We start from the raw sequence: 13894 nt of genomic DNA, 5'->3' as shown, positions 1-13894 counted from the left end.
ATAGAATGTGTGGAGACCCATGGAGGCTTCCTAGTGAGACCTTACTCAAGGTCAGAGAATCTGAGCTTGCTTTATCCAGCAGGGCTGCATAAAGGGATAATTTGGCCACAGACATGTTTACCAGATGTTTCGAAGGGTCTATACTTGGCTGTATGGTGTGCTTTGATTTTGCAAGGGGGCAGTCTTATAAAAAGCTCTGGGTGTGGCTGGGTACTGACCCAGGGCCATCCTGAAGCTATCTTGTGTCTCTGTCTTTCTCTACATTATCTAGGTCTATCTTTCTACCTAATATTTCTTCATTCCTCTCTCCTCCACACAAGAACCCTTTGATAGGTGGGAGCAGGTCAGAGCTGGTCTCCCATAGACTCCCACAAGACTGGGAAAGAATCTTTGCTAGCTAGACATATGACAGAGGACTAATATATGGAATATATAAAGAACTTCAAAAACTAATAGTAGTAGTAGTAGTAGTAGTAGTAGTAGTAGTAGTAGTAGTAGTAGTAATATCCATTCAAAATGGTCTCAGGGCCTGAACACAGAGTTCTCAAATGAAGAAAAAAAAATGGATAAAAATGTAAATAAAAGCACCTTGACAATTAGGAAAATGCAAATCAAAACAACTTTGAGATTTTATCTTACCAAAAGTCAAAATGGTAAAAATCAACAAACAAGTGTCAACAAATGCTGGAGGGGCTGTGGGGAAAGGTAACTCTCACTCACTGTAGTTGGGATTCTAAACTGGTGCAGCCATTCTAGAAGTCAGTGCAGAGAATTCTCAAAAAACAAAAAATAAGTCTACCATATGACCCTGCTATACCACTCCTTGGCATATGCCCAAAGGATTCAACATCCTCCTCCTCTGCACTCAGCCATGTTCACTGCTACTCTGTTCACAATAGCCAGGAAATGGAAACAATCTAAATGTTCTTCAACAAATGACTGGATTATGAAAATATTGTATATACACACAACTGAATACTATTCAGCTGTAAAGAAAAATGAAACCATCAACCTTGCACGTGTATGGGGATGGAACTAGAAAGATCCTATTTCATGAGGTAGCTCAGATTCAGAAAGAAAAGCATCACATAATCTCTCGCTCACTGGAAGCTCCCACTTAGTCTTTAGATAAGAATACATATCTGTAACAACAGTGGAAACAGGAAAGAAAACTGAGTCTGTGCTGGCTAGTTTTATGTCAACTGGACACAAGCTAAAGTCATCTGAGAGGAGGGAATCTCAAGAAAATGTCTCCATAAGCTCTAGCCAGGTTTTTAAGGCATTTTCTTAATTAGTGATTGATGGGGTAGAGCCCAGCCCATGATAGATGGTGCCACTCCTGAGCTGGTGGCCCTGGGTTCTATAAGAAAGCAGATAGAACAAGTCAGTAAGCAAACCACACCACCAGGCATGAGAAGCCCTCTTTTGAGTTGTTGGTTGGGGTTGTCCATGGGACTTCCAAAATTGGTGGAAGAGAGGCCCCTCCATGGCCTCTGCATCAGTTCCTGCCTCCAGGTTCCTGCCCTGATTGAGTTTCTGTCTTGACTTCCTTCAATGATGAACAGTGATATGAACATACAAGCCAAACAAACCCTTTCCCTCTCCAAGTTGCTTTGGTCATGGTGCTTCATCACAGCAACACAAACCCTATCTAAGACAGGGACCATTGCTGTGATAGGTGAGTGGGGGAATCAAGGGAAAGAGGAATAACAGGGTATAAGCAATCTGATTGGCAAACTAAGGAACAACAGGAGGCTCTAGGAGGGGGTTCTAATTAGGGAGGGGGAATGAAGATAAATGCAGAAGGGTAAAACAACAGGAAGGATGTCTGAAAAAGGCATAAGGGACCATACTGTTAACTACCTAAAAAACAAAACTTAAATACAGTTTAAATGAAAATTTCTCACCTTCCAAAGACCATCTATCCAAAACCACAACACTGTACACGAGAAGCCCTCTTTTGAGTTGTTAGTCAGGGTTGTCCAAGAGACTCCCAAAATATTACAGGCTATTGTTACTGCTCTTGGTGGCCTCTAGAGGTGGAAGTTAAGTCCTTGTTGCTGAAGAAACCAGAGGCCTCTGAGCTGGAACTCATCTCAATGTCTCTTCCCTGCGGACCAGTTTTCATGGTATCAGAAGCGTGTAAGTCTCTAAAGGAGGTAAGCAACCAACAGTCCTACCCAGATAAGACACATATGAACCAGAACAATGACCAGCATGGCATAATAACCTAAGGTTATGGGAGTGGCAATACCTTGGCAGTAACCAACAGCTCTCTAATTGGACTTAAAACACACTAAACAAAAGGAAAATCATGCATGGTTTCCCTAACTAGAAACCTAACCAACTACACAGGACTACTAAAGATCTGGATCTTAGAGGAGAACCTATAACTATCACTTAACTAAATAAGCATGCTCTTAACAACAATCTAAACATTTGTTCTTATACCCACAGATAAGTATATCCTCATCAAGGAAACTCCTCTTTGCAACAGATGAAGATCACTACAGTAAACCACAACCCATCAAAATACAGAGTTGTGGATTCCAGTCCTAATGGATATATATGCAAAACAACTCATGCATCTAAGGCCCAGAGGACATTGTGGAAGAAGGGGCAGAAAGACTGTAAGAGACAGGATCAGGGAGTTTGATATGAGACGGTACCTCCTATATTGTGAGAAGCAACATACATAAAGTCTCACAAACATGACTATCTAAACTTGATCTGAATGAGGACAAAACAATTGACATGCCAAAATGGATATGGGAAAGGCAAGGCCTCAACCCTCCAGAAAAAATAACTACAGACAGCCAAGGAATGCTGAGAGTGGGAGAAATCATCTTCCCCAGGGAAGAGACACCAATCAGTTATCCCACCCTGCATGTCCAGCCCCCAAAACACATGTAAAAGCAACATTATAGAGTCTGAGCAGGTTATATTTAGGAATATACACATATATACATATATGCACATAACAACAATTAATGAAAAAAGAGGCCATGAATTTAAAGGAGAGAAGGGGGTTATTTGGGAGGTTGTGGATGGAGGAAAGGAAACAGAGAAATGATATATTATAATCTAAAAAGGAAAGAAAAAGAAAAATCAGCAGCTTGTATGAACAATATATATTCTGTATAAAGAGTCAAACATTTAAAAAGTGAAATAAATTTGTGCTTTAAGAAAATACCTAGTCTTACAATTAGATAGTTATAAAACCTTAGTAAATTCAATTTATAGATATTTTGTTATACGTTAATGGAATGTTTTCGTTTTTATTTGAATTAATAAATATGATTTAGAACTGAATTGTGGAACCAAAGAATGAATGGGAGTGGGACTTCCTGAAAATTAGCTACTGCAAGAAAAAGAGGAGGAAAATGAAATATAAATCTGCTTGTTCACTTTGTTTTAGTCCGATAATTACAATCACAGAGATATGGCCCCGATGAGCAGACACTCTTTACATCAATTTACAGTGTGCTTGATAATTCTCTTTTACCTAGTTTTGTAAAGAAAGTGAGGAAGGGCTATAATCACAGAAAGACTCAGACATTGTATAGTTAATCCTTGGCTTTTAAGATCCATAGAAATCTGAGTTAAGTTACAATTCAGTTGTGGACCTGGATTAACTTTGATTTCATTTCATCCCCTTAACCCCACACCTTGATACTGATATCTATATTAGTATCACATACAATCAGTTCTGCATAATACATACATTATATTTCAAAATGAATGTCAATTCACCTCATTTTATTAGGTAAACTCATGAAGTATGAAGACTCATCTATTGAGCACTATGGATAAGTATCAAATAAATCACCACTGATTTTTTTTTTTTTTTAATAACTGGTTCAACTTGGTTTTTGTTTGTTTGTCTGTTTTTTTGGTTTTTGATATAGGGTTTCTTTGTGTAGCCCTGGCTGTCCTTGAACTAGCTCTGTGGACCAGGCCGGCCTTGAACTCACAGATATCCACTTGGGTGCCACTACCACCCAGCTGATTTCTTTTAATGCATATGCCATATGTTTGCTTTGAACTTCACTGAGGCCCTCAGCAAAAACAGTACACACCCTTAAACACTGAGCCTTGACTCCAGCCCAATTACTGGTGTAACTTTGAAATCAATAGTTCTCAGCCTTGATCAGGAACTAGATTCACTTAGAGATTTTGTTGAGACATGGCATTGGCAATCTACTCAATCCTGCAGTGTCTGATTCCCTGACAGTTTGTGCTTTAGATGAAGGAGGCTACGAACAAAATACAGCAAACTGCACTTAACTTTAAAAAGAGTGAAAGCTCTTGAGATATTTTACTTGTGAAGATATTAGAAACACAAAAGTCTGAGGTGTGATGGATGCCACAATACTCTGTGCTCCATGAAGGCAAGTAAAGTAGTTTTAGCACTAGATCCTGATGAAAGAAAGGAACAGACTCAAGGAATGAACACCTGCACCTTTGCTTTGGCTTTTAAACTTTAGCCACAAAGTCTAAACAACCCCGTTTGACAATGATAGGCTGATGGCTCACTAGGCACCTGACCCTGCCTCTGCCCAGGCTAGCACTTGCTAGACCAACACAGGCACCTGCTGCTGATTTGCTCCCTCTTGCTCCTCACTGGGGGCAGTCAGGGTTCTTTAATAAGCCGAGAATGTGAAAATTGAGGGGCTCTTAACTGCTACAGCCAGCCAGGAGAGGGCAGTTGGCACAAGACAATGAAATTTTTTTCTCCCTGGGCAGGTGGCTACTGCTGAGATCCTTCTGGAAAGAAATCAAAATCCTAATAGGAGTGGAAAATCACTGGCATCAAGAGCCTTGGGAAGCAATCTTTCCTTGTGCTTATTCTGGGCTTTACTCTTCCTGCTGATGGCCCATTTCTTGATGAGTGCTCTCTCATCTCATTGAAGACTGTGCTTTACAATGAGCACTTTGGGAACAAAGGAGAGAAGCAAGCGAATCCAATAATTTGTGTAATCTTTCAACTGTTACCTACACTTCTCATTCCATTATCCTAACTGTATGCTTGTAAACTGCACCCAATCAGGCACTTAGAAACCCATTTGTTGAAGTGAAGTATGATGGTCATACCAGGAATCCTGGCGCTTGGGGAGGCAGGAAGAACAGGAGTTCAAGGTCATCCTCAGCTACATAGTGAGTTGGAGGTTGACCTGAGTATTTGAGAGAGACCCAGTGATTAAAAAGCCAAAAAAAATATAATAAGATAAAATAAAATCAGAAATAAAGGAGGAAAAAAAGGAAAACTTTTTGTTTAATACAAAGCCTTCATTTAAATACAAAGGCCCTTATGTTTCAGTGTTGTTTTTTTGTTTGTTTTGGGTTTGTTGTTGTTGTTTTTTTTGAGACAGGGTTTCTTTGTAGCTATGGAGTCTGTCCTGGAACTCGCTTTGTAGACCAGGCTGGCCTCGAACTCACAGAGATCCACCTGCCTCTGCCTCCCGAGTGCTGGGATTGCAGGCGTGTGCCACCACCGCCTGGCTCAGTGTTGTTTTAATTAGGGAAACTATAAGCTTTAGACCTATATAGGTTCTTTATATAAGAGGAATATATTGTGTGTGTGTGTGTGTTCATGTGTGTGTAGAATTATGTTTCAAAAAACTTGGATTGTTTAAGTTTTGGAGTTATGCAAAACAGAACTGTTGATGTCAGAAGGTTTTTGGAGTTGGGGGAGAATTCCCGGCAGCAGGTGAGTGACGGTAGTAACTGAGGGAATGCCACACTGCTGCTGTCTCCCCAGTGTCTATTTCAGGATGATTCCATTTCATAACGTAAGAATGGAAGTGTGGTTTGTACATTTCCTCCTGTGCCTTGTCATCACCACAACCCATGTCGAAACAGTTGGGACTAACATATGTTCCTCTCTGGAATGAAGATCCCTGCATGCCTTTAATACGATGAGTCATGGTCTTTTCACCAAAGTTAGGGAATACATCTTGGCTTCTTTTCTCCCATTTTCATTTCTATTTTTAATGAAAATTAAAAAACAAAAAAACAAAGCAAATCACTAACTTGCCTTTTAGTCACCTAAAAACTAACCTAAAGACTGTGTGTTTCTGAACCCATGTATTAAAAATAAGAGTGTAAGTTTTCCTTTCTTACATAATTTATCATCTTTTCATCTAACAAAGTAAATCCTAAAGAAATGAGAAAGAAAACTGGAGAAGTAAGGGTGTGGGGCAGAGTCAACTTGGGTAAGAAAAAGCAAGACATGAGAAGCAGGACTAATGATCCCAACCATGAGCCAGATAAAACTGATCTGGAAGCTAGCATAAGTTCTAATTCATCCCCAACTGGTGACAGATGGGAGTGATAGCTTGCCCCCTCTGTCCTCAATTAGACCACAGAAGTAACAGCTGTTCTGACATTTAGGATGCAAGAGAAGTTGAAGATGTCTACCTCCCCAAGACCATTCCTCAATTAATGCTCAAAAATTCAACAGCATAACATTTTCATTTTGGGTCACCTAGTGATGGTGGATCCTGTAAGCACTTCCAAGAACCATCTTGAAACACAATTTTTGGATGAAATTTTCTTAAAGATACAGCCATAAAAAGTGAAGCTCCTTTGATAGAGCGCTGCAGAAAGATTTTAATTATTGCTTATAAAAAGATATCTTCCAAAAATCCAAATTAATAATGGGATTCATTATTTTTATTTAATTTGTTATAAAGTAATTTTTTATTAACTTTACATACTAATCACAGATCTCTCCCCCCCACAATCCACTCCCATACCCTCCTCTAACAAGTGAAGGTATCCCATGGGGAGTCTGCAGAGCCTGGTACATTCAGTAGTAGCAGGTCCAAGCTCCTCTCCTCTGCATCAATGCTGGACTAGGCCCTCTGCATTATTTTTATTTTTAATTCCAGAATCCCTACCACTATGGTGAATGGCCTGATAAAACCACTAATGGTCAAATTATTTCAGGCTCAAATTATCCTTGTGTGGTTTGTATAATAGTTCATTAGAGTGCAAACAGCATTTTAATAGCCAATTTAAAGCATTCAATGATAATCAAGATTTACCAAAAATACACTTCTTAAATGTCATGTTTAACCTAGAAATGAGTAGAACCACTCAAAGGTTAACTTATTTTATTTATGTGTATGAGTGTTTTGTCTGCATGTATGTCGGTGCAGCATGTGCATGCCTGGTGCCTGCAGAGGTCAGAAGAAGTTATCAGATACTCTGAAACTGGAGTTACAGATGGTTCTAAGTCACCATGTGGGTGCTGAACATTGAACCCAACTCTTCTGCAAGAACATGGAGGCATCTTTTTAGCCCTTTCCTTTCATTTTCATGTATTATTTCATATGTTAGTTCTTCAAGAAGAAGGTAAACATATACTTGACATTGTCACCTGCCTTTGTATTTCTGAGGTAGACTGATTCAATGGTTAAACATAAATACATTTTACTGCCCTTGCCTGACACAAAGAATAATGCTCTCATAATAAATATGTAAAACAATCGATTTTGGCAAATAAAACTCTCCAAATCACTCAGGTTTAATATTTCAACTCATTAGAGTGTTGTATGACTTCCTCGGGTCATGAAAATAATTCCCTCTATCAAAAATGTCCTTCCCCTGATTTTCTTCAAATCAAGTTGGCATTGCCACTGGAGGTCAGATGCCCATTTCAAGTGTACTCCTAAGGAAGGGTGTGTATGTGGGGGGGTGGGCAGTGTTTTAGTCTGAGATGAGGCCCACAGGACTGGGAACCCATCTCTGTAATTTGTTAGGTCAACCCATGCTTGTAATCTTGGGCTGGAAAGCAGGAAGTACTGAATCAAACTGGCCGTCAACACTGAGTCACTCTGCATTTAAAGCTCCTTATTGGAAAGAGTGCCAGGGTGAGCTCAGATACTTACAGAGTTAAGGGTGTCTCTGAAAACTAAAAGGTTGCAAGGTTAGAAAATTGAGATGGTGTTATGTGTTGGTAGGTCACAACAACTCCTTAGCTGAAAGAAATCAGCTTTTGCATTCCTTGTAAAAAAAAAAATTCCTGTGATTTATCTGTGAGGTAATAATTCTAGGAAGAACTAGACTTCCAGTTAGGGAATTGAGCAGGAATTTAATTTTCCTACTGAAAGCCCAGAATTCTCCTTTTCTATATGCATAAAATGCACTACTGCATGAATTTAAACATACACTACTGTTAATGGGCATTATGTGATCCGAATCAATGTGACCTGGAGCAAATTCATTGTTCTAGTTCAGAATGCCTTTGAACTGAGTTCAGAGGGTGCTCACCCAACTGACACCCAAGGCAGCCAACCAATTTCATGCTCATGGAATTACTATTTAGTACCCATGGAATTGCTATCTAGTGTTCTCATGGAATTACTATCTAGTTCTCATGGAACTACTATCTAGTTCTCATGGAATTACTATCTAGAGTTCTCATGGAATTACTATCTAGTGTTTCATGAATTACTATCTAGTGTTCTCATGGAATTACTATCTAGTGTTCTCATGGAATTACTATCTAGTGTCCTCATGGAATTACTATCTAGTGTTCTCATGGAATTACTATCTAGTGTTCTCATGAATTACTATCTAGTGTTTCATGAATTACTATCTAGTGTTCTCATGAATTACTATCTAGTGTTCTCATGGAATTACTATCTAGTGTTCTCATGGAATTACTATTTAGTGTTTCATGAATTACTATCTAGTGTTCTCATGAATTACTATCTAGTGTTCTCATGGAATTATTACCTAGTTCTCATGGAATTACTATGTAGTGTTCTCATGGAATATACTATCTAGTGCTCTGGAGTAAAAGGCAAAATGGTACAGAGGCTCTTTTCTGGACTGACATTTCTTTTTGCTTCCCAAATGGTTAAAGAATGTTAATTAGTATGATCTTTTCAAATTGTTATGAACTGGGTAATCTTTACATGGAATTGATAGTAAGAAAGACCTGGAGACCTCACTGTGGTTGCTTTTTATGCAGTCTAGGGTTCAATAGATCTTTATTAAAGAACCACTTACAGCCCATACCTTTGAAGGGACAGGTATTACTCTATATTTAAAGGCAATTATGCCTCAAAATTCATTCATCCATTGTCTAAAGGGCCAAATGACCAAGAAGAATCATATTACAGAAGTAGGGAAGGAAAGGTTAATACATGAATGACCTTTCTAGTAAAAGTGAAAAGGTACATGGTTCATCTTGAAACAATCATATACTCATGAGTAAAAGAAAATTCACAGCTTTCAAGGTGTGTTACATTCACCTACGTGGACAGAAAATGGTAGAAAGAACACATGCTAAGTAAAATGATCACTTCTGCTGTAAGACCAGAGATAGAAACTAGCTAACAAAAACTCGAGGCACTAAAACCTGACAATGTTTTTGTCTACCACCGCCAGTGGTAAGTAGCAAACTACTTAGAATTCAGTCTGTTGTTTATGAAAAGATCCCAAGCGGGAAATCTTCAGTTCCTCGGTGTTTCCTCAAATGGAGGAAGAGTAGAGAAATTATTCTTCTAAGGGGGAGAATCTGTAATTACAACCTTGATGTTTTTGTCTTACAGAAAAAGTAGTGTGACTTCTGTTAAGCTATTTTATGTTTTAAACATAATAGCTAGGGGGTGCTGAGAGGAAGAAAGAGGGACACATACAGAGGGAGGGAGGGAGGGAGGGAGGGAGGGAGGGAGGGAGGGAGGGAGGAGAGAGAGAATGAATGAATGAATATGAATGTGTTATAATGGGAATCAAACTGAAGACCTTCATTCAGCATGTCAGGCAAGTATGCTATGACTGAGATAGAGTCCACAATCCCAGTGTTTAATTTCTTCCTGAAATCTAGCAGTATACAAGCTCTCCCTGTTTTAGCAATTCCATAATCATCCATGTCTAATATTGTAAACACAGCTGGATAGTACAGGCAAGGCTCTGTGTCATCAACTCACAATAAGCAATTCAGGTAAGGATAGGCTAATTTTTAATAATGCTATTTGATTTTCTATTAGAAACCTTATAGAAAATCATCTCTCCTCATGGTTGAATAATATTATTTCTGCCCAGAGTAGTACAGATATAAGCTTAGTCTAATGTCCTTGTCTCTAAAAATATATGACCCACAGCACAGATTCAGCTTTTTAAAAACTTCTAAATTATACCCTAATGTTGAGTTTTGACTAATGTAAGCACTGAGGATAATGACATGCTCTAATTTATCAGTGCCAATTAGCTTTGGGAAGAAAACAAGCAGGACTTGGGAAGTCTTTGTAGGTGTTAGCATGTAGATCAACTCTACTTCAAAACAAAAACAAACCACATGAAGGTGTAAATTCTATCAAAATGTAATGGATGCAAGGATAGGGAAACCAAGCTATAAAGGAGAATAAGTACTCCAGAGGTAATATTCAAGATGATGCACAGATGACCCTGTGCCCTCCTCAGAGGATTGTAAATTGTATTTCTTAGTCACAATTTATTAAAGGTTAGAGCTGAAGTGGGGAGACAGGCAGACAGGAGACACTCATGGGAAATCCGTCAACCCATATTTTACTTAAATATGTGCTGCAAATGTCCAAGGAATAGGAGAATAAACACTGAAATAGGAAGTCATTTTGGGCTAAGTCTCTGAATATTATTATACTTCCCCTAATGAAAAGAAAGCAAAGGCAAACAAAATTTGTCAAACATACTTTATCTTCAAGAAACTAGCCTTTCATAAAGTTATTTTCTTTTACAAATCTATAATCTCATTCAGGCATTCTCCACATTACATCTAGTTTGCCTTCAAGTATTTCTCTAAGTCCCTAAGGAGTTGATACAGGGTATAATCTACTCCTTAGACGCTTACTCCAGAAGACTGCCCAGTAGCAGCCTGACACTATGGAAATTTGCCTGTCGCCAAGAGAGAGCTGCTTCATTGTTCCAAAGCACGTATAAGAAGGCTACTCAAAGATTTGTGGATTTCTCTATGTATGTAAGTAAACAGTCTTTAATCGGATCAATTAAATAGTTTGTTCTTATATAGGAGAGACAATGGATTCACTGAGTTTAGGAACAGACTGTTGTTATGCTGTGAGATTGCAGAGGAAGAATAAAGCCATATGCATTTCATTACACAGACTCTTCTTTCGTCTGCACAGATTAAAAGATGCTTAGAACTTCTTCTCCAAAACCAAGATGAATAGTGGAACCTAATCAAGGAAGCAGATGAAGGAGGCAAACATGAGATTCTGTGCTGCCAGAGAAGACTTTGCAGGGGCAGTTCTGGAGGCATTAGGGACAGAGCAATACTAAGAGAAGACAGGTGTATCTCAAGGAGCCTGTGCCCAGGAAAGGTTAAAGTCAAATTTGTGTCTGCTACAAAGGTATATGCACCCCAAAGTCATGTCTCTTTTAATAGCAAAATGGGAACCTCTTGCCAAAAAAGGAACACCAAGCAAGTTGTTTTTTGAGAAACATTGGGGGAAGATTGTAGTTATCAGTTGTGTCTTTATAAATAGCATCATTCATGTCCCTTGTGGTCTTGTTATGGTGCCTTCCAAAAATACACCTTTATATATTTTATTTCCCAGAGTTTTATGCTATACAATAAAATGCTATTATTTGAGGGAAATGGGAGATATTCTAGAATCAAACATTTAATGAGCTATACCAAGTATAATGAAAAAATTTGAAGTTCACAAAATTCACAAAACTGTGGGGTTTTTTTTGTCACAAGGAATAATGTTAAATTATGTCCCTAAATTATAATTCTCATAATTTGGGATTGATGATCATCCTGACAGTGATGTTGTCTTTAAAATTGGCATGGGAAATTTCCTTGTCTCTGTTCAGTTTTACCAAGGGCATAAGCATGTCTCTATTCTCTTAATGCTCAGGCTCCCCATCCTTTCAGCTCATTAAAATCTGTGGAACCATCTTCCTAGGCAAATGCTTCAGGTGACTCCATTCTGAGTGGACAGTACTCAAGGGACCTAAAAAGACCACCTGGTATTATTCTCTCCTGCTACCCACCCAGTGCATGAATAGTGTAAGGACGTTGAGTTGGTGTTCTCCCTCTTAGGGTTCACATCTGAGTTCTTAAGCCCCATGACCTCTCTGCTATCTTACAGGTTTCAAATGGCCACCACACAATCTGCCACAAGGGATGCTCCATTGCTAAGCACAAACTGACATCCAACTGCAGTCCCTGGCTTGAGGTCTTACCCCATACACTGGGTGTAGGACTTTCCCTGCCATAATATATGTACAAAGGGCCCAAAGGCAGAGCACAGTGACCACATTCAAAGGTTCATGGTCACTCTTACTTCACCTTATCCTCAATCAAATCTGTAAGGGATTCAAGGCTAGGTAGCCAGTTCTCTCATTATCTGCCTACCTTTCCCATCCCCATGAGTGCTTTCATTTCAAGCTTACTTAACCTTTCTACTGATCTCTGCGGTCCTTTGGCTAGAGAAGCACTCTGGCCTTAGCAACCTTCCTTAAAGATGGAAGTGCCTAGAATGAATGGAGCCAAGCAGTTCAGGCTCCACCACAGTGTAAGAGGGACAAATAACATGCCTGAGTTTGTTAGGCCTGCTGGGAAAAGATCCATCACTTAGCATTACAGCAAACCTTCCTCCAGTGTCCTGCAATCCCTGGTTTCCTGTCCCCAACTCATGAATATCTATGTCCCCCTTTACTCCTGTTCAAATAAACTGCACTCCTAACTTGTGGCTTTCAAACAGAATGCACCCCATTCCTGGCCATTTATCCAGAAGTCTTATTTCATCTTAAAAGTCAATTCTCCATAGATTATTTCTCTGATATGGCCCTATTCTTATTCTCCAGTTTCCTAAGCATTTACTTCTTTCTATATGTACTCAAGTGTAATTACCAATCATGTGTCAATCATTTTCAAAACATAGGGTTTCTGCTCAAGGCCCCCAGGGACATCTTGTGTCTGTTTTTCCTGCATTCCCTGTACAGTTTCCAGACCCGTGCCTTTCAATAACAGAATAAATAACATTATACAATTGCTGTGGGATGGCCTTTCTGTATGCTGGGATTGAATATGTATTGCTACCATTGGTTAATAAAGAAGCTGTTGTGACCTATGGCAAGGCAGAACAGGCCAGGCAGGGAATCCAAGCAGAGAGAAAAGGAGAAAAAGGCAGAGTCAGAAAAGATGCTGAGTGCTGCCAGGGGGAGCAAGATGTCATGGAACACAGGCATCACCATGAAGCCACATGGCAAAACATAGATGAATAGAAATGGGTTGAATTAAGTTGTAAGAGCTAGTTAATGATAAGCCTGAGCCATAGGCCAAACAGTTTATAATTTATATAAACCTCTGTGTGTTTATTTGGAACTGAATGGCTGTGGGTCTATGTGGGACTAGGCAGGACAGAAACTGCCATTACATATGATGCAACAGAGGTGTTTAAGATCCCAACATATTTCAAAACTGATTTTTATGAGCAAATGAGTAACTCACAATCATTTACACATACGGACTGAGTGGTTTACATTTCTTCTAAAGCATAAATGAAAGAGATGGAAGGGGAAAGACACTTACCATGATTCCAGTAAGCAAGCAGACTCCTTTCCCACAGTATGTGTTAGGTACCATGTCACCGTAACCAATGGAGAGAAAAGTTATTGATATCAACCACATTGCTCCAAGGAAGTTGCTAGTAACATCCTGTTGATCATGGTACCTGAAAAACAGAAAACAAAGCCAGTGTTTTATAATTAATCTCTAGAATAGCCGTTAGGGACAATTCAATTAATTTGATAATTTCATTGTATCTTCAATAAACTCTTATGTTTAGATGTGCTGAGATATTACAAATATAAATAAGGTCAAGAAGTTGCCTCAACTTAAAAAAAAGATACCCCCAAAGAATCATTTACAGTA

General features: G+C 39.0%; 1 protein-coding gene across 5 annotated transcripts in view; it reads right to left on the bottom strand.

The window, feature by feature from the left end:
- The window catches only part of Kcnn2 (potassium calcium-activated channel subfamily N member 2), a 386123-nt gene that overhangs the window by 21560 nt on the left and 350669 nt on the right, over positions 1 to 13894 (bottom strand). For all 5 annotated transcript variants that reach the window (XM_036204421.1, XM_036204423.1, XM_036204422.1 and 2 more), the window contains one exon: positions 13553 to 13694. In XM_036204421.1, coding sequence (XP_036060314.1) covers positions 13553 to 13694 — 142 coding nt within the window. The remainder of the gene's footprint in view (positions 1 to 13552; positions 13695 to 13894) is intronic.

The sequence above is a fragment of the Onychomys torridus genome, chromosome 13, assembly GCF_903995425.1.
Source record: "Onychomys torridus chromosome 13, mOncTor1.1, whole genome shotgun sequence".
NCBI classification, from domain to species: domain Eukaryota; kingdom Metazoa; phylum Chordata; class Mammalia; order Rodentia; family Cricetidae; genus Onychomys; species Onychomys torridus.
Note: the sequence above shows the minus strand (reverse complement) of the source record. Positions and strands in the feature narration are given on the sequence as shown.